This window comes from Vicugna pacos, chromosome 16 (genome assembly GCF_048564905.1).
Source record: "Vicugna pacos chromosome 16, VicPac4, whole genome shotgun sequence".
In the NCBI taxonomy this organism is placed as follows: Eukaryota; Metazoa; Chordata; class Mammalia; order Artiodactyla; family Camelidae; genus Vicugna; species Vicugna pacos.
This window is the reverse complement of record NC_133002.1, coordinates 48,778,590-48,799,366: the sequence shown is the minus strand read 5'-3', so window position 1 is coordinate 48,799,366 and position 20,777 is coordinate 48,778,590. Positions and strand designations below refer to the sequence as shown.

Sequence of the window (20,777 nt, the reverse complement as noted above, 5' to 3'; positions counted from 1 at the left end):
AAATTTCCTGACAAGAAATTTGAGGGTTCATGCTTGTCCCTTAGGTTTAATAATTTGCTAGAACAACTTACAGTATCTGGGAAAGTACAATACTTATAGTTTAATTAACATAATGATGGATACATGTCATTATACATTTTTCCAAACCCATAGAATGTACAAAACCAGGAGTGACCTCTAAGGTAAACTATAGGCTTTGGATGGTTATCAATGAATGACAATGTGATAGTCAATGTAAGTTCATCAACTAACAATAGTAGCACTCTGGTGGGATGTTGGTAATAGGGGAGGCTATGCATGTGTGGGGAAAGAGAGTGTATGGGAACTCTCTGGACCTTCCCCTCAATTTTGCTGTAACCCTTAAACTGCTCTTAAAAAATAGTCTTAATTAAAAAAATTATCATTAAAAAAAATGAATTGGTCAACCCAAATGACCTCACTTGTTGAAATCTCTATATTGATAGTCTGTCTTTGAAAGGATTAAGGACTGCCTCTGCATTTTTTATTCACTGGTCACCTTCTTTTTTATTCTCAGAAGTCTCTTTGACCCAATCTTGGATAATTAGTAGGATTTCCCATAAGCTGTATAAACTGTAAATAGTTTAGTCCATAGACTTACTCACTCTTGATTACATAATTTTAGGTTTTAAATATGCTTGCTTTCTAAGAATGGAATCCTTGTATCTTAAGGTTTGCCTTTAAAGTTAAAAAAAAATGTATCCAAGTGATTATTAGACTCCTTTTGCTCTAAACGGAATAATCCCTTGATGTGGCTGTTTGAATTTACAGGCTAATAACTTCTCAAGTATCAGTTGTTCTAGTGGTATTTATTTGTTGGCAAGTATCCCACACTTAGACTATCCATGTGCAACCAGCTTTTTCTTTTTTCTCTAACTTGCTATAGTTGCAAATGAGGGCAAGAGGTAATTAATTCATAGCTGTGTTTACTATTTATTGACCCATAATTTTTATGTGGATTGTTTTAAGTTCAAATTAGCAATTTCAGATAGGTAAATATGTGTGCTATAATTTTTTATTATTTTATGGTAATGATACAAATAGTTTTTTAAATATGAGTTTTTATAGAGGGATGAGAAAAGAACTGACGAAACTCATCAACTTTAGAATGCAAACATGTTGCATGCATATTTTGTAATATATCTGAATTGAAACAATAGTTAATGGTCATAAATTGAGGGGTTTTTTAATGTCAACTTTTATAATTTTTTTAGTACAACACCTCAGGTATTGAGCCCCACTATCACATCTCCCCCAAATGCACTGCCTCGAAGAAGTTCACGACTTTTTACTAGTGACAGCTCTACAACCAAGGTAATTTAAAGATTTTTGTAGGTCCCATTTACTTATTCTTCCTTCCCTCTAAAATTTCTGTTCATTGATAACTCAGTTCCTAATGAATATATTAGACTATATAAAAACTTTTTAATGATTTTTAATTTGGAGGGCCATTTATAACATTAATAAATTTTCTTTGTCCTTTAATAAATATTTTATGACATTGTTGAGATAACAAAATTATAATGATGGAGAACAGATCAATGGTTTTTAGGAGTTATGACTGAGGGAAGGATGTGACTGTTAAAGCATGGCACAAGGGAATTTCTTTGTATAGTAGTAGAGTAGTCCTATATCTTTATTGTGGTAGTTGATTACACAAATCCATACATGTGATAAAATTTCATAGGACTATATGCACCAAAAAAAAATGCTTGTAAAAATTGATAAAATTCAAGTGAGATATGTAGTTTCGTTGACAGTATGATACCAATTACAGTTCCTGGATTTAATGATGTACTACAGTTATGTCAGATGTTATCATGGGGGAAATTGTGGGAAGACTAAATGGAAATTTTCTGTTTTCTTTGCATGTTTCTTTGCACAAGAAGGAACTTATACCTTTGGTAAATTTTCTTCATCCACTGACAAATATTGTGGACAGTCTTTAACTTTGACATATACAGATCAGCAATTTTATACCTTATGAATTACAGTGCTCTGAGACAATTAGATATCTGCTTACTTAGTTGTGGTATCCACTTACTTTCTCATTTTTAAATAATAAATGAAAGTGTTATACTTTCAGTAAAGAGAAACACTTAAATCTAATATACCTTAAACACTAGTTAGTTAATATGATTTATTTTCAGAATTGCTGCATTTAAATTAAGTTACTTTGAAGACTTTTTTTTAATAAAATTTCTTCTGAGAAAAATATTAGATCAATCAAAACTATAATTTTTTTATTTCTGATGCTTGAGAAAATGGGTTGGGGAGACATCTAAAATACATGAGTACAACAAGTGTGGGATTTTCCTCTTTGTTACAGGAGAATAGCAAAAAATTAAAAATGAAGTTTCCACCTAAAATCCCAAACAGAAAAACAAAAAGTAAAACTAATAAAGGAGGAATAACTCAACCTAACATAAATGATAGCCTGGAAATCACAAAATTAGACTCTTCGATCATTTCAGAAGGGAAAATCTCCACAATCACACCTCAGATCCAGGCATTTAATCTGCAGAAAGCAGCATCAGGTCTGTTTTAAATGTTTATCATCTTCTTTGTATTTTATTTTACTTTATTCAGTTATTTTAAGTAAATTTCTTTATGTTCATTAAAGTACCTTCCTTTTTTTTTCTTGATGTTGGAATTTTTAATGAATTTTGTGCCTAGCCTTTCTAGAAAACCAAACTGTTTTGTTGTATTTTTCTCCTTTATTTACTGCATTGTTTTCTCCTAGAAGGTTTGATGAGCCTTCTTCGTGAAATGGGGAAAGGTTATTTAGCTTTATGTTCATACAACTGCAAAGAAGCTATAAATATCTTGAGCCATCTACCTTCTCACCACTACAATACTGGTTGGGTACTGTGCCAAATTGGAAGGGCCTATTTTGAACTTTCAGAATACATGCAGGTAAGTATAAAAAAGTTACATATGCCTTTCTAGAGATAATTTAAATTTAATTAAAATGTTTATACTTGAGAAGTCTAGACCTAAAGGATAAATATTTATTATGTAATGCCTTTTTATTTATTTTCTCAGTATTTATAATTTATAAACACAACCTTTTCTTGTGTTAAGAGGTAATTTAAATTCTTTGGGACTACTTGAGATAGATTTATAGAGAACCCAAGTCACCCATACATTCTTATGTGGAATATTTGTACTCAGTGGGATCTGAAAATATGTGTTTACCATGGAATAGACATTTATAATCAAAATTCTTGCTACTATATACACAGTTATTACTTGGATGAATTTTTGACATTTAGTATGTTTTATAAACTTGAAGAATGCTATGAAGAAAATTTGTATGTAATTGAGGACATGATATTCTTATTACAAGGATTTTATCATTTTTATTTTAATTATATTAGTTGCTTACATTAACTGTTTAAATCAGGAAAAGAAAGGATAATTAACCTAAAGCAAAGAAAATTCTAATTTCCTCTCCAGTTCTCCTTCCAAAGCATTTTCTTTCCCCACCCTCTAAATTTAAAATTAAAAAAATTAAAAAAAAACCCTTAGAAACCTATATATTAATAAAATTTCTCTAATATAGATTATTTAAAGTTGATAATACGGTTACTTGTTTGCTCTGTTTACTTTCTGTTCATTTGTTCAGCATATATTTGAGTGCATGTTGTGTCCTGGACTCTCTTTTAGACTATAACACAGCTAAGACAGATACTTGCTTGCCTTCATAGAGCTTACTTTCTAGTAAGAGACATTGTAAGCCAATAAATGTATAAGGACAGGTAACAGTAAGTCATATGAAGGAAAAATGAAGCATGGTAAGGAGACTGAGAGATAGTAATGTGCTATTTTTTTCTTAAAACAAGCTCAGAGAAAGAAGTTTACTTTTCCCTTCTTGAGCCATGCAAAGATTTAGTGGTGCAGTGTTTTTCCAGGCTGAGAATAAATGCAGAAGATACCTATTCTTGTAATTTTGAGTAGTAAAGAAAAAGAGTTTTAGACAGAAAGCCTTATTCATTGCTAGATTATGGGCTTTTTTTTTTACTGGTCCACAGGTAAGAGCTATGTTTGGCAAACTTTTTCAGAATTGTTTATTGTTTCACAGGTGCCTTACATGAATTTTGTTCTCTCCCCTAACTATAAAGCAGATATAGACCCAGATATTTAACTAAAGAAAGCCTTTGTTTCAACTTAATTTCACTGATTTTTTCCATTTTCCTTTTTGTCAATGGCATAGTCATTTTTCAGAGGAAGGAACAAATTCTGAAAAAACTTAAAACATAAAGTTTTCCAAAGCCTGTGATTTGGCAGGTGGTTAGAGCTGTCTTCTCATAACCAATACGTATTTGAAAAATGCCCATTTGAAAAACCTCGCTGTGTAATTATTAATAGATTTTAGGGAAGTCACAAATCTGAGCTAATTCTAGATAGTATATGGCCATTTCGTAGTATTGTTCCTATTTTTCTAGTTTCATAAATGCTGTTTCCTTATTTTGTGATCTTCATTTCATCAAGAACAGACCAAGATATTCCTTACTCTAAACTAACTTGAATTTCAGAATTTTGAACTTACTGAACTGATGAACTGGGGAACTAATTGCTTTTATATAACCCAAAGCCTCAAACTTCAAGGGAGAAGCACAGTTCTGGGAGCTGTGAGTGTTGTGAGGAAAAAAATTGACCTGGTAGCTGAGGAAAGACCTTGAAGTCAAGAAAGTGCTGCAGAAGAAAAGGGAAATTATACTAGGCAGGGATGCTAGTATAATTCCTGCCAGGCTACAATTCCTGGCAGGTACCACATGGGTGGGAATATTTGGTGCTCAACATGACAGAGGTTTGGTGGCCAGTGGAACCTGTTTTCCCCCCAAGTTTTGAACTCAAGCTCTTAATAAAATAAAAGTCCGTACAAAAACAGGTTTTTTGTTATAGAGGTCCTTCTTCTCCCACCTTTCCTGAGAGTTATTCTGTAAGGCTATTATGAAAACTTGGGATAGTGTTTTTAAGAGTGAAATAGTTGAAACTGACTATACTTCAATTTAAAATAAAAGAATAAAATAATTGACTTCTTCTTAAATTGTAACTTTGTATACAGTTCTTTTTCCGTCTTTCTGACGGAAATAAATTTTCTTTTCAGAATTCATGTTCCTACCATGACTTGTTTTTAAAAACTAGGTTATGAACATGATGTCATCAGAATTTGATCTATAGTGGGAGGTTGCTCAAATTAGCCATGTTGTTAGTACTAATTCATATAATCACTGTAAAACAAGGTAGCATTTACGTCCTATAAGGACAGTGCCCAGTACATGTGTAAATTGTATCATTTTGTTTTCCCCTTACTAGTTTTTTTTGTATTTCAGGCTGAAAGAATATTCTCAGAGGTTAGAAGAATTGAGAATTACAGAGTTGAAGGCATGGAAATCTACTCAACAACGCTTTGGCATCTTCAAAAAGATGTTGCTCTTTCAGTTCTTTCAAAAGACTTAACAGACATGGATAAAAATTCACCAGAGGTAAATTAACTGAAACACTTGTTTATGTAACTGTCTTTTGATTATCTTTACCAAATGGAGATGCACCAAATCATTCAAACACCATTCAGTATCACCCACACTTATTTTTTTTTCCTTCTCTATAAGTAGGGACTCAGAGAAGAAGGGAAAATCCTAGAGTATACGGTGCAGATTCATAAATAGAAAAATCACAAAGTAGATATTTCATTCAGGATTAATCCAGATTTGGCTGTGTTGTAATTGCTGTTGTCACCAAGATTAGAGTTCATTAAACAGAAACAGATTTTTTTAAGTACTCATTTTAAGTTAAAATTAGTATTTTAATTGTCATTTTAAGAAATAGGCACACATTAAAAATAATAAAATAATGCCATTTGCAGCAACATGCATGGCCCTGGAAAATGTCATTCTAAGTGAAATAAGCCAGAATGAGAAAGAAAAATACCATATGATAGCACTCATATGTGGAATCTTAAAAAAAAAAGACAAATGATCTTATTTTATAAAACAGAAACAGACTCACAGACATAGAAAACAAACTTACGGTTACCAGGGAGGAAGCGGGTAGGAAGGGATAAATTGGAAGTTCGAGATTTGCAGATACTGACTGGTATATATAAAATAGATAAACAAATTTATACTGTATAGCACAGGGAACTATATTCGGTATCTTGTAGTAGCTTACAGTGAAAAAGAGTTTGCAAACGAATGTATGTATATTCATGTATGACTGAAGCATTGTGCTGTATGCCAGAAATTGACACAACATTGTAAACTGCCTATACTTCAATTAAAAAAAAAAATATGTCCATGAATGACTGAAAAATTGTGCTGAACACTGGAATTTGACACAACATTGTAAAATGATTATAAATCAATAAAAAATGTTAATAAATAAATAAAAAAATAAAAAAATAAAGAAATAGACACAACTTATTTATACATTTCAATCCTATATTTCAGCGCATCTCAAGAATATTTATTGGTACCTTCAGTTCTCATTATTCTCGGTAGCTGTGTTCTGTAGTTTCCATGAACACTGAATTAGCAAATACTGAACCATTGCTTCTAGGGGAAATACACACATCACTCTTAGATTATAATCTTAAATCCTAAAAACAACTCATCCTGGTACATTCTATTTTCTTTATTTTACAAAAGAGAAAATGAGGTTCAGAAGTGTAAGGTGACTTGCTTGAGGCCACTCTATAAACAGGTGCCAGAGTTGGGATTCATACTCTGTCCATCTGGCGCCACAGCCTGAGCTTCTTGCACTACATTGCGCTGCTCACCTACAGTCTCTATCCTCTGGCTATCTAATCTGCTGAAACAAGAAGGCAGAGAGCTGCAATTTTTTTTTTATCTTAACTGAGAACATGCCTATTAGGGATTGCCCAGTGACTACTAAAGCACTGTGAGTACTGATTTTGGTTTAACAAACAGATTTTAGCAAGTAGACAAATTTGCAAGTAGAAAATCCATGAATAATGAGGATTAACTATATCTGTTAAAACTCTTCAGTTTTTTTCTTTCTGTTCTAAGTAAGATCTGAGCCTTGATTTTAGTCATAGATTTGCTTTTGTTAGGGGAAAAAAACCAAGATTTTAATTGTGCATTTGTTTTTTGTTTCCTTTTTTTTCAGGCCTGGTGTGCTGCAGGGAACTGTTTCAGTTTGCAACGGGAACATGATATTGCAATTAAATTCTTCCAGAGAGCCATCCAGGTTGATCCAAATTATGCTTATGCCTATACCCTGTTAGGGCACGAGTTTGTATTAACTGAAGAATTAGACAAGGCGCTAGCTTGTTTTCGAAATGCTATCAGAGTCAATCCTAGACATTATAATGCATGGTAAGTGCTAATGAAGTGCAAGGACAATGTCTTTGATGGGGCTAATACTCTAATTTTTCTTGTTAGTTATCTCTTTGTTGTCATGAATTTGAATACTAATACTTAAGAATGGTACATACTGGTTAATAACTTCTAACCAGTATGTTTTTTCATGTGAAATGTATACCTTTAACAAACTCTTAACTAATGATAATAGAATTCCAGATCCTTATACTCAACAGTTTCAACCTTTTTTCTCCTACCAAACTTTTGCAAATGGTTGGTTTTGTTACTTTGATTTGTTACTTTTTCTTAGAACACTAAAATGTTGATTAGAATAGGAAGTGGTTGGGAAAGTGGAGAGGAACAGTATAATTCACCTATTAGATAATAGAAAATAAACACAGAAAACTGTCCACTAGTTGTTGCTTTTGACAGTGTTCCAGCTTATTAAGTACTAGTTCTAGTTTATTAAGTTTATTAAGAACTTAATGTTCCAGTTTGTTAAGTAATGTCTCTGTTTTACTTTTTTGTACTTGTGCCCAAGTAGATGAAGAGGAAAGTTAATCTTTTGGGTTGATCAGTATAGCAGTTGAATTTTCTCTATTTATCACTAAGTCTGAAGCACTAGATTACTGAAAGGTATTTTTCAATTTGTGTAAATATGTTTTTTAATGGATTATATCTCATTTCTAAGTAGTTACATTGCTTGAAAGATGGCCTGATACGTGCTAGCTTCTGCTCCTGTTAAACAATCAAGCTTGCCAACAGTGCAAGTGTTCTCTTCACATGAAGTTCTCTGTGATATTTTAAGAACTCAGTTCTTAATAAAAGTTGTGTTGTTTTTTAAATGTGTAGTATCTGTAGTACTATATTGCAGTAGTTGCATTCTTTAAAAAACTTTACCATATCTAAAATTATGTTATAAAAATAATTGTTTCAGGGAGGAGGGTATAGCTCAAGTGGTAGAGCGCATGCTTAGCATGCATAAGGTCCTGTGTTCAATCCTCAGTACCTCCTGTATAAATAAATAAACAAATACATACATAAATAAATAAAAGCTTTTACTGGGACAAATTTAAATATTGAGTTATTTAGGTAACTATAAATATTTAACTAAACACTAAGCAAATTTATTTATCCAATTCCAAAGTAAATAGTCTTTCTTTTGTTATCTCCACTCTCACCATTATTAACACAGAGATTTTCATACCTTTTCTTCACCTCTAACACCATTATAATAATTAACAAAGCCACTCAGATAAACCAGATATACTGTTGTGCTTTTTTTCATAATCATTTGGTGCTTACTCCCCATCATCATTATCTAATTTAGCCAAGAGGGCTCCTTAATGTAAATGTCACAATATATTCATTTGATGTTTTGAAAATTCAGGAGAAATACCTGTATATCAACTTAATATACTATTACATAGTCTTTAAAACTTACTATTTCAAAGTCTATTTGAAGCCTTTAAAAAGTATAATTTTGAAGTCTATAAATTTTGAAATATGTAGGATATTTTTGATATACAGTAAGTGGGGAGGGGGAAGCAGCACATGACACTATACATACTATAATCATAATGATATAAAATACATATTCATTTGGACAAAGAATGTGGAAATAGCACTGTTAGGAGTTTAGGATCTAGAATCATAAAGGATCTGGTTAAAATCTTTATTAGCTGTATAACTTTAGGCAAGTTATTTAACTTCTCTAAGTCTCAGTTTCTTCATTTGAAAATCTGAATAACAGTATGTATCTCCTTGGTTCCTTCTAGGATTAAATGAGATAAATCACACAAATAATTTAACAAAATTATTGGCACACATGTGGTAACCACTCAGTAAAAATCAGCTACTAAATCTAGATTGTAAAAGTAAAGATGTAGTTTCTTTTTTCCCTAAGTGTCATAGTTTTATTTGCTTGATTGGTTGATTTGATTTGATTTGATTTATTGTTTTTACTTGTAAAAATGACTTGTCTAAAATGTTTTGATGATTTTTATCATGACTGATAGTTTTTGCCTCCTGTAAGAACACCAGTATTTTTCTACTGGTTTATTAAAATGCCACATTCCATACATATCCTTTTATTAATCTAACTAAATTAGCAGCCAGCAGTTCATATCCCTAAAATTGTACTTTATTTATGCTTTCAGGTATGGTTTAGGGATGATTTATTACAAGCAAGAAAAATTCAGCCTTGCAGAAATGCATTTCCAGAAAGCACTTGATATCAACCCTCAAAGTTCAGTTTTGCTTTGCCACATTGGAGTAGTAAGTAGCTTTCTAAATACTGTTCAATTAATCTGTTTTGAAATGTGTTTGTTGTTAACTTAATTGCTATAATGAAAATTAGGGCTTTTTGTTATTGTTGTTATTGTTGAAACAATATCCTGGATTCTTTTACAGCCAAAAATACTACCTTTTTGCATGACATAAAGAGAAATCACTGGAGTACCCTCATTTCTTTGGCAAGTTACTTAATTTCTCTGAGTTTTATTTTATGAATGACAAGTAATACCACCTTGCCAACCTCATAGGGTTAAGACTCATATGAGATACTTCATATTTTTGAAAGCAGTTTTCTAGACATGTTAATGTTTAGTTCTCAAATTAAGTAATAATTTAAGACAAATGATCTTAGCCGCTGAGTGACCTAGTTATGTGAGAACTAATTAAAATTCTTATAAGGTGATATGGATCTCCAATTTTATGTTTATATTTTTAAAATGTATCTGATAATATGTTGTACTTTGATAGGAGAAAAGGTTTGTTTGCTTTTTAAAATCTCAGTTACTAAGATTCTCTGCAAGCATGGCACCTTAAGTTCTTGATCTTGTTCTCCTTCCTCTTTCCACCCCTCTCCCCTTTTTGTTTCTCTCGGCAAGTTTGGCTGTTATGGGAACAAGCATACAAAATGAGGAAATTATACTAGTTTGAAATTTCACTATTCATTTGAGGGGAAGAATTCTAGTTCTTTATAATAATTTTATTTAAAATTGACACAGTAACTTCTTTTATAGTTACTGTGCAAAACATATAGAGAAAACATGTCAGCTTGAAAGTTTTTTTATCACTTAAGTTAAATTGAACTTGAGTATCTCTTGATACCTTTTTTCTTTTTGCTGTCTTTTTTATTGACATAAAAGTTGCATAACACAAAATTAAACATTTTAAAGTGTAGTATCCAATGACGTTTAATACATTCACAATATTGTACAACCATCATCTTTATATAATTCCAAATCATTTTCAGCACCCCAAAGGAAAACCAAAGCAGTTGGTCCCCACTCCTCTTTCCCTACCTCTTCGTTTTTAAGTTGTGTGTTTTTTTTTAATTTATTTTTTTTCCTGAAATATAGTCAGTTTACAATGTTGTGTCAATTTCTGATATACAGCACATTGCTTCAGTCATATATGAATATACATATATTCATTTTCATATTCTTTAAGTTGTTTTTTTATAAGCAGACATTTTTAATGTTGATGAAGGTTCAGCATATCAGTTTGATTCTTTTTAGTGTCTATTGAGAACTCATTATTTGAGTTTACAAATACATTCTTCTAAGTTTTCTTCTAGAAGTTTTATATTAATAACTTCTACACATACATATAACATTTATCTCAAATGAGTTTTACATAAATATAGAATCTATCTCAAATCAGTTTTATGTGTGGTATGATATAGAGGGCAAAGTTCATTTTTTTCATATATTCCTCCAGTTGTTCCAGAACAATTTGCTGAAAAGACTTCTTTTTCATTTGAATTACCTGATGCCTTTGTTGAAAATAAATTGACTAGATATGTATGAATCTCTTTGAACTCTTTATTTTTCTCTTTTTATGTCATTCATTTTCTTTTTTAATTTTTTTTTGATACCTTTTAGTGACGTTGGACATTTTTAAAGTAGACTTGCTTCTAAAGTTATTGTAAAACAGATTGTTTTTATAATTTTGAGTGGTTTATTTGAAGAATTTTTCAGATAAGAGAGTATGCTTCTCTGTTAGGAAACTAGTATTTACAATTTCAATCCTGTGTGCAGAATATTTGGCTACATGTAGTAATAACCTTCTGCACAAATCATTGCATAGATGAATTTAGCAACCAGATGTTGACAGTACCTACTTTCACACTCTTGTTTGTGAAAGTTCCACAGCCACATCCATTCACTCCACTTTATTGTTAGCATACAATTTATCTAAGGAGGAACACAGCAGAATATGAGTACACATAAGTAAATAGTGAGGCTAGGTTTTTCCTTAAGTTTTTTAAAGTAAGTTATTTACTTCCTTGTATTACAGGTCAGTGGTTTTCAAATATGTAAAGCAGAAGAATTATTTTTAAAATAAATTTCTAAAAAGAATTATTTTTAAAATAAATTTCTAAAAAGAATTATTTTTAAAATAAATTTCTAAAATAATTGTTCCGAGTGAAACAGGGTTGGTAAGGTTTAGAGCCAAATCCTCTAAGGATTCTTGAAAAGTGTTGAAAAGCCTAATATTTAGAGGACCATAATAAACCTGTTAAAATGTGAGTGTTATCTAGCTAAATAGTACAGATTTTCTTGTGAAGAGAAGACTAAGATTTTTTGTTTTGTTTTGTTTTTGTCTTTTAGACTTAAAGGTAACCAAATAATTATCATTATGGAGGACAGTAGTGAATTGGGAGCTATGTTGGTTTTGAGTTTCAAACCAAACATTATTTGGTTTTCACCTTTCCTTATAAATATCAAAAGGAAACATTAATAGGATCTTTATTTCTCATAGGTTCAGCATGCACTGAAAAAATCTGAGAAGGCTTTGGATACCTTAAACAAAGCCATTGTCATTGATCCCAAGAACCCTCTATGCAAATTTCACAGAGCCTCAGTTTTATTTGCAAATGAAAAATATAAGGTAAGATACATATCCTGAAAGGTCTTCAGTATTGAATTGCTTAAGTTTTGCCCTATTTTTAATAAACTAAAAGTTATTTATACTTTCATTTTTGTCTTAGTTTATTTTCTCCATTTTCAAAAACTGTATTAATTTTTTGTGTGATTTTATTTCTTCATGGAATACTTATAGGAAGGATGAGTGTGTGGATCTTTATGGTTATCCCTTGTAAAGATTTCCTATATGGAAAGGCATTTTTTCCATCAGGGAGTTATCTTAAATGTAAAACCTGAACTGTCCTGTTAGGACCAAAATTTGTGAACAGGTGAGAAATGAATGTGTGTGCATTATTCAACAAGTGTTTATTGAGTATCATGTCTGGCAGTAGGAATATAGTGACAAGTGAAGCAACCATATTTCCTGCCTTTGAAGGGCTTACCATCTAGTACCGTTCTAGAGGGAGAACAGACATTAATCAAATAATTACAAAAATAATACATGTTGAATACCTAAAGGAAAAAAGTATGGTGAGTTATGAGCGCTTACAACAAGGAGACTAGGTAATCATAGATTGTGAATCCAAAGTTTTGATTGAAAGTTCAGGTTACTTTTTTAATAAATTCATGCTCTTCTTACTAAAAACAGTTTAACACTTACCCCAAAAATGCCCAAAATTTAAATGCACAGAAAAACTTGGGCTCAGTGATCTATTTTAGTTGACTCTTTCCCTAGAAATCTGTCCTTTCAGTATAGAAATTTGCTGAAATTAAAAAATACTAAGCCAGTGATAAGCTCTTAACTTTTTTTAAAAACTAATGAAGTTATGTAAGTGTATTAAATGTATAATTTATTCCTTGTCATTTATTCAGTAATTCTTCTAGTCTTGCTCTGTTTTTCTTTATGAAGAGGTGAATATTAGGTCCTACTGTTCCTATCCTTTTAAAACTTCTTGTAACTCTAATAAACACTTAACTTCTAACTTGCTCTTTGAGGTACTATACTTGTGATTCAACATTTGTTTGCATGGTTTTGCTTCGTTATACTTCTTTAGATTATGTGGTCAGTTTCTTCAATAGAAGGATTTTATTCAATTTATTATACTTAAAGCCATTTTAAATGCCACCACCCTACCAGAAATGCCATGTAAATCAGCCCTATACTTGCTTCAAGAAGCCCTGTGCTAATCTGACCCATTGTCCAGGCTGTAATGGTTATAGCCATTTTTGAGTACCAGCCTGAGGCTTGACTAAATTATAAGTCCTATTTTGATGCATGAATTAGATATAGGTAGACTATACAAAAAAGGACATAACAAAAAGTTACTGATTGCTTCTGAAATATCTTGTCTCCAAAATTAAAATCAAATTGTGTTAAGAGAGTCACTTCAGTCTCTCTATGGCAGAAACACTGCTAGACACCACCCTATTTAATATGTTGTATTGCTGTCTAGTCCGGTATGTCTTAAGTCTTTTAGGGCAAAAATGAGAACTCTGTTACACACTATATCTCAGTGAGTGTTTGTAAGTAGATTATCAGTCGGGGGGAGGCATGATAGATGCATGAAATTCTGATAACCGTTGTAACATGCAGTCATAGAAAGAAAACATCAGTTGTGAACTGTGTGTGGTATAGCAGTATAGGAGCATTGGTGTGTTATCTTAAGATTTCTTAAAATCTTTGGTTCTCAAAGTATCGTCTGGGGACTATAGGGGTGGTCCCCAAAAATCCTTTTAAGAAGTCCACAGGGTCAGAACTGTTTTCATAAACTATTATCTGCAGAAGCAGATAAGAGCATCCAGCTGTCTTCTATTAACCAGAGATGTGTAAAAATGGTAAGCTGTGTCGCTCTTCTCACTTTTTATTCTGAAAAATACAGTTTTTTTCACTAGAAAAATATTAATGTTACATGTTATGGGTTTATTATTGTTACTTTTAAGAATAGATAAATATTTTTAAAACTTGCAACTTTTTAATTTCTGATATTGTAAGTATTAACAGAAACTCTTTGAGTTCCTCATTAAGCTTTAGGAATGTAAAAGTCCAGAGACCAAAAAGTTTGAGAAAGGCTGCTTGGCAATATTAAAGCCAGTCTCAGGTCTTTTCATTGTGATTGATACAGGCTTTGTCAGTCCCTATGTAATGTTAGACAGGTGTATCAGTGATCTTAAGTAACTAATATTCACTACCACATAGCTTCCGTTTTTATGTACCACAGATCTTCCGTTTTGATACTTTATTCTTTGTATGTTTTACAATATTTAACACTATGACTATTGAAGGAAAGAACAACAAGTCTACCTCATAAAACTATATGTGATAAGTCTTCCATTTCCTGACATGCGCATGTGATTCTGAGACACATTCAGCTTGGCAGTTCCTTTGAGTTTATTTCTCTTGGATTGGCACAAACTAGGAAGAGGCTGGAATGTTAAGGATACACCAGAGCCCCCTACATACTTGTGTAAAAACTGTGACATTTTAAACCGATGAACCGCCTGTGAAAATATGTGCATGTATGTTGCCTTTACTCTTCTTTTTTATTATATAAAAAGTTTCAAACATCACTGTAGTTGGTAGTGTAATATGGTAATGAATCCCTGTGAACCTACCACCCAAAACTTTCCACACTACTTCCCATAAAAAGGTTTTTTCCTTTGTTTTTTAACTTTTATTTATTTATTTATTGGTGGGGGTGATTAGATTTATTTACTTGTTTATTTGTTTTTTTTTGATGGAGGTGCTGGGAATTGAATCCAGAACCTTGTGCATGCTAAGCGGGCACTGTACCACTGAGCTAGACCCTCCCCATCAAGATATTAGAGAAGTCTTTTAATTTAGGTAATGCCAATAAAAATATTTACAAAAGCCAAGAAATTACATTTGGCTCTAGGTTAAGGGGGAAAATGTATTAAACTTTTTTGTAACTGTGAAATAGGATTGGTTCCTTATTTTTTTATACCCTTTTTAGAAAGATAAAACTAAAATTCCAGTCAATGAAGAAAGAAATTCCCTTATGCCACCTAAATTCCATAGTCTTTATTAGAAGACTATCTTTACTAGCCCAATATCTGATCACTGCTTAATTCTTTCTTTGTGGTGCTTTTTAATGACAGTAATATGCTCTTACAAAGAAGTTCAAATACTATAAAGTATAAAAAAATACAAAGTTGAATGTGCCTCATAAGCTTACCCTCCAGGGAAGAGCACTATTAATAGCTCAGAATGTATTTCTCCAGATCTTTCTCTCAATATTTGTGTATTTTTTAATTGTTTCTAACAAAGTAGATTTATACTAGGGTGGTAGGCATAATGCTGACTCTTCAAGGATATCCATGCCCTAATCCTTGGTACCTTTGAATATATTACCTTACATGTCAAAAGAGAATTTGCAGATGTGAATAAGGATATGAATCTTGAATTGGGGGAGAATATCCTGCATTATTCAAGTAGGCTCGATCTAATCACATTAATTTTTAAAAGTGGAGTATCTTCCTCAGCTATAGTTAGAAACAGCATTTTCTCAACCCTCTTGCTGCTTTTGAAAATGAAGGAAGAAAGGTCGAGGAATGTAGGCGACCTCTAGACTCTAAGAAAGGCAGGGAAACAGATTCCCTCCAGGAAGGAAAGCAGCCATGCCAACACCTTGATTTTAGCTGAGACTCATATTGGACTTCTAACCATAGAACTGTAAGATAATAAATTTGTCTTAAACCATCAAATCTGTGGTACTTTGTTATGGCAGCAATAAGAAACCAGTACAATGACACATACTGTTGTACAACTTGCTTGTTTCACTTAACATTCCTCTGTGATAGACACTTATTATTTATCTCTTTTATTTTAACATGGCTTACATCGGATTTTGTTTTACTACAAAGAGATATAGAGAAAAGAATAAAAAGTAGATAACCTCTATGGACATTAAAGGGAAATAAAGTATAATACTTACGTTAGAAAATTCATAAAGTAGGGAAAGCTAATAGAAGCCCTTTCCCCAGTCCCTTCAGTTTTCCCCTCACCAAAGGTAAACCATTAACTTGTTGAGGAGCTTATGTGTATTGATTTTGGCCAGAAATAAAATATGCATATGCTCATATAAGTGTATTTATAAAATATTTATGCAAATACTCACATATCTGAATTTGTACATGTGATATGTATGTCATGTTACAACAGAAGTAGCTCTGTACATACACTTTTGCATCTTGCTTTTGCTTTTTTTTTTTTTCAAACACACAATTGATTTAATGTTTTATAGAGGATAGACCATAATTTATTTTATTAGGCTAATATTAGACACACCTTGATTGCTTCTAGTAGTTTGCAATAACATGTTGGATTCAATGTTCTTATAAAGATGATTTTGTGATCTTTTTTGAGTATATTCCTGGGACAAATTCCTAACAGTGAGATTGCTGCATCAGTGTTTACATGCACTTTCTAACTTAATAGATACTGCCAAGTTGTCCTCTTAAAAGATTGCATCAATTTACAGTTCTACCCTCAGTGAAGATAACACCTGATTTCCCTCACTCACAGTAACTTTATGTGACATGAAAAAAAAATTTTTTTGTCTATTTATTATGTGAAAAATACACAGTATCTCATTTGGGGAGCCAGTTTTATTTTTGATCATCATATCTTTTAAATACAAATAGAATTTTCCTATCTCTCTTCTCAATCTCCTTAGCCCTTTAGCAGTGGTCAAAAGATTACTAGACAATTTTAACTCAGTTTAGAGAGTTCAATTTTAGGCTCTTCATCATTTGTTAAAATGACAGGTGGTATTCAAAGCTTAATGTTGTGGCAGGGAGAAGGTAGGTATATTAATAGAACACAGCATGATGGAATATAGGTATTTTAAATAAAATAGTGACAAAAGCAAGAGTTGTCACCACCTGCATATATCACAAAGTAGTATGTGTTTTCAATGTACTTCAGTGAATTCCTGCCATTTCTTAGTTCCTGTTGTCATAAATATTTTTCTTGCATTTTATTTTCACAACAAAAATTAATGCAATAAGGAAGTGCAGTTAAGATCTAGAAAGCTTTAATTAAGATGATTTGGAAAATTAAATTTAAAAACTTGCTTAGTCAATACTTTGTCAAATTTTGCTACTCTCTTTTTCTTTGCTTTTTTTCAGTCTGCTTTACAAGAACTTGAAGAATTGAAACAAATTGTTCCCAAAGAATCCCTTGTTTACTTCTTAATAGGAAAGGTAAAGATTGGGGCCCTAGTTCTAAACTGTGACTTTCATAACAAATATTAACTTTTGAAAAATAAATATGTTTTATTATGCAACACCTGTTGAGCAAATTCAACCAGAGCTCTGAACTAAATGCTCTAGGAATAAAGAATAGATTTTGTTTTATACATTTAAGAAGATGATAACCTAATGAAGAAGCAAGAACACACACCCTATAACCCTAATCCTACTATGGTTTTGGAAGTATATTAGCACTTGCAGCCAGTAATGAGCTGGTAACTAAGACTACCTCAAGAAAAGCCCTTAGCTTCCAATTATCAATAAAATGCTTAGACATCTTGCAAAAGAAGAAAATAATGGCACTGTGTTGTCTTAATTAGAAGAAATGGCTTCCAAAATTTCCAGGGCTGTAGTAGTCAGGCCTTTACACACTGCCCCAAGATGCCAGTTGGTTATGGTAGCTGAGAACAGAGCACAGGTGTTGAGAGTTGATATGACTCCATTTAAAAATCAGTGTAAATTAATGCTAATCAAACAGCTTATAGTCCAGTTCTTTCCATTGTCATTGTTCTAGTCAGTGAGATTTATTGGAAGCTCACTACCTGAGATACAGAGACAAGGAATTCTGAAAGCAATAACTGAATTTATTAAAAGGAACTCAAAAGTTAGTATGACTTCTGTAAGATGAGAATGTCCTCATCCCAATGTATTTATAGCACATAAATCAAGAGCTTAATTTAAACTAAAAATGTTTAGGAAGGAAGCTCACAACTTAATGAAAAATGTAGTGCTGCTGTTTATTTTTAGGTTTACAAGAAGTTAGGTCAAACGCACCTCGCCCTGATGAATTTCTCTTGGGCTATGGATTTAGATCCTAAAGGAGCCAATAACCAGATTAAAGAGGCAATTGACAAGCGCTACCTTCCAGATGACGAGGAGCCAATAACCCAAGAAGAACAGATAAGTAAGTATCATCCAAATGAATTAGGTATGTATGTGGTTACTCAAACCAGAGAGCTAGTGAAATGCCACATCAGAGTTAGGTAAGATGGAACAGATGTTTCTTTATGGCACAGAATAAACATGGAAATTTTTTTGAGTCTTCAGAAAGCTACTTTTGCATAAAGATTTTGGGGCTACTGTTTTTTTATTTCTAAATATGAAATATTCTTTACACCAATAGAATTTTAGGGAACTTAATAGGGTGATGTAATTACAAAGTGCATATGGAGCCAGGTAACTGGTTTTGGTTCTGGATCTAGTCTGCTGTGTGATTTTGAGAAATCCATTGCTGATTTTTACCTGGCCCTCAGTTTATGTTTGAATATGTAACTAATGCATGCCTTATGTGCTTTGTAGGATCATGGTAGGGGGAGAAAAGATGATAGGTGTGACTGTTGGAAATGTTATAAATGCTAAGTGAATGAATAAGTCTGTGCACATTTAAAAATACTGACAGATCTGTAGTATAGTTTAAGGCAGTAAATACCCTATCTCTATACTGAATCACTAAATTGTACCCCTGAAACTAATATAATATTGTAAATCAGCTCTATGTCAATAAATTAATTAAAAAGCAGAAAATAATATATACTCTATCCCTTAATTGAGTGTGGGTCTTAAAATAACTAGTAAGAATCAAAACTTAATGTATTAATATTTTTAAATAAGAGAATTGAGAGACCTCTGATGGGATAAACTAAGATGCCTTTGTTCCAGAAATATAGTTATATTGTATATTTTTATGAACTAGCAGGGCCTATCCCCAAAGTGGAGTCAATGATGGGACTGAACATCAGTCTTTTTTTAAAATGTCTCAGAGAACGAGTTCTAATTCTTTGGGTCGGAATAGAAATTCATTAGGGGGAGGCAGTTTTAGTAGTTAAAACTCATAAAGGTTAAATACAATGAACTAATAATCTTAGACATGCTATAAAATAAGGAACTTGGATTGCATTTCATTAAAGGATATCAGGATTTTTAAGGTCTTTTATTTAAAGTCTCATTTCTCTGAATACAATAGTTTTCTTTAGTTGTTTTCATGAACCAACAAAAAATATTTATCAGATACCTTACTGTAGATTTTTGTTTTATTTTTAAAGTGGGAACAGATGAATCCCAGGAGAGCAGCATGACAGATGCAGATGACACACAACTTCATGCAGCTGAAAGTGATGAATTTTAACTTCTGGAAATCAGACTTTTGCAACTGGATGTGTGACTAGTGCTGACATGTTTCTTGTCCCTCCATATACTGAGTCTTCACTCTTGAGCTGGCAGTGTCATCATCCATCACTTACACCATGAGTGTGCCACTTTCATTGGACCCTGACTGTACACAGAATGAAAGGCAGTGCAATATTTAGCTGCTAACAAGACTGGCTCTTTCCCCAGTATGAATGACAATTTAGGGGGGTAGGGTGGGAAATGTTTTTTTTCTTTTATCTCCCTTTGTTGGAAAGCTATCATGGAAGGAAGAGTTAAGTTTTATCTTGAAGGAACCATTAGATATGGAAAATAGTGATGAACCAGAATTTCTTGGTGGTTTTTCCAAAAATTTGTTTTTACTTGGTTCTGTTCCTGATAAACCGAGTGACTGACCTTCATTTCTAGGTTCTTCAAGAATGGTGTTAGCAAGTGCCAGATGGAACAATAAAAGACATTGCCTATAACAGAGTAACTTGATTGCCAAGGAATGTAAATTACCTTAAACTTGCAGTGTCTCCTATAAACAAATATAATGGGCATATTGGAACTCGTGTAGGAATCAGATACCCTTTATACAGTATACACTTATTCTTGGCAAGAATGCTTTAATGTCTAACCAAGAATTTTAATTTATTCATCTTGCTTCAAAGTGTTGATCATTGTTGTCTTGGTATTACAAACTTTAAAATTGGTCCTTACCATATTGCCTCTTCTCTTTGAGCTCTGTGGGATCACCTTTAACATTCAGAAATGATAGAGGGGTTGCCCACTGCAAAGCCAAAACAAGGCTCTTAATAACCACTTAAGTTTGCCATAAGAATCAAAATCAGAACGCTAAATGGAGAGACTTTAAGAGATCATGATAGTGAAAGCCTTAATACAATCAGAATCGTACCATAACCTTGAATCTATATTTGTTCAAGACAGTATCCCTTTGACTCTTCTAAGTGTTTAAGCAGGGTGCAAGAATGTGTGGTTACCTTTGGTTGAGATCATTTCCATTCTTTTCAGCTCTCTGCTTCAAGTTATTTTCAGTAGTGTAAGTCACCAAAACATTTAATGAGAGTGATTGGGTTTAGGATATTAAAATTTTTTAGCTGCAAAAAAACCCTTCTTATGAAGGCAATGAGTTCTCTCT

The 20,777-nt window shown here is 32.3% G+C and overlaps 1 protein-coding gene across 4 annotated transcripts in view; it reads left to right on the top strand.

Annotated features, from left to right (window-relative positions):
• The window catches only part of CDC27 (cell division cycle 27), a 46,717-nt gene extending 26,375 nt beyond the window's left edge, over positions 1 to 20,342 (top strand). The window contains exons 10-19 of one of the 4 annotated variants that reach the window (XM_031685562.2): positions 1,233 to 1,332; positions 2,348 to 2,555; positions 2,765 to 2,934; positions 5,358 to 5,510; positions 7,153 to 7,361; positions 9,506 to 9,623; positions 12,117 to 12,245; positions 17,369 to 17,443; positions 18,303 to 18,395; positions 19,534 to 20,342. In XM_031685562.2, coding sequence (XP_031541422.1) covers positions 1,233 to 1,332; positions 2,348 to 2,555; positions 2,765 to 2,934; positions 5,358 to 5,510; positions 7,153 to 7,361; positions 9,506 to 9,623; positions 12,117 to 12,245; positions 17,369 to 17,443; positions 18,303 to 18,377 — 1,237 coding nt within the window. In that variant the 3' untranslated portion in view covers positions 18,378 to 18,395; positions 19,534 to 20,342. Of the gene's footprint in view, positions 1 to 1,232; positions 1,333 to 2,347; positions 2,556 to 2,761; positions 2,935 to 5,357; positions 5,511 to 7,152; positions 7,362 to 9,505; positions 9,624 to 12,116; positions 12,246 to 17,368; positions 17,444 to 18,238; positions 18,396 to 19,533 lie in introns of all 4 variants that reach the window. The other 3 variants (XM_031685560.2, XM_006199278.4, XM_006199277.4) reach the window with 3 other exon arrangements.
• Positions 20,343 to 20,777: the final 435 nt, after the last annotated feature.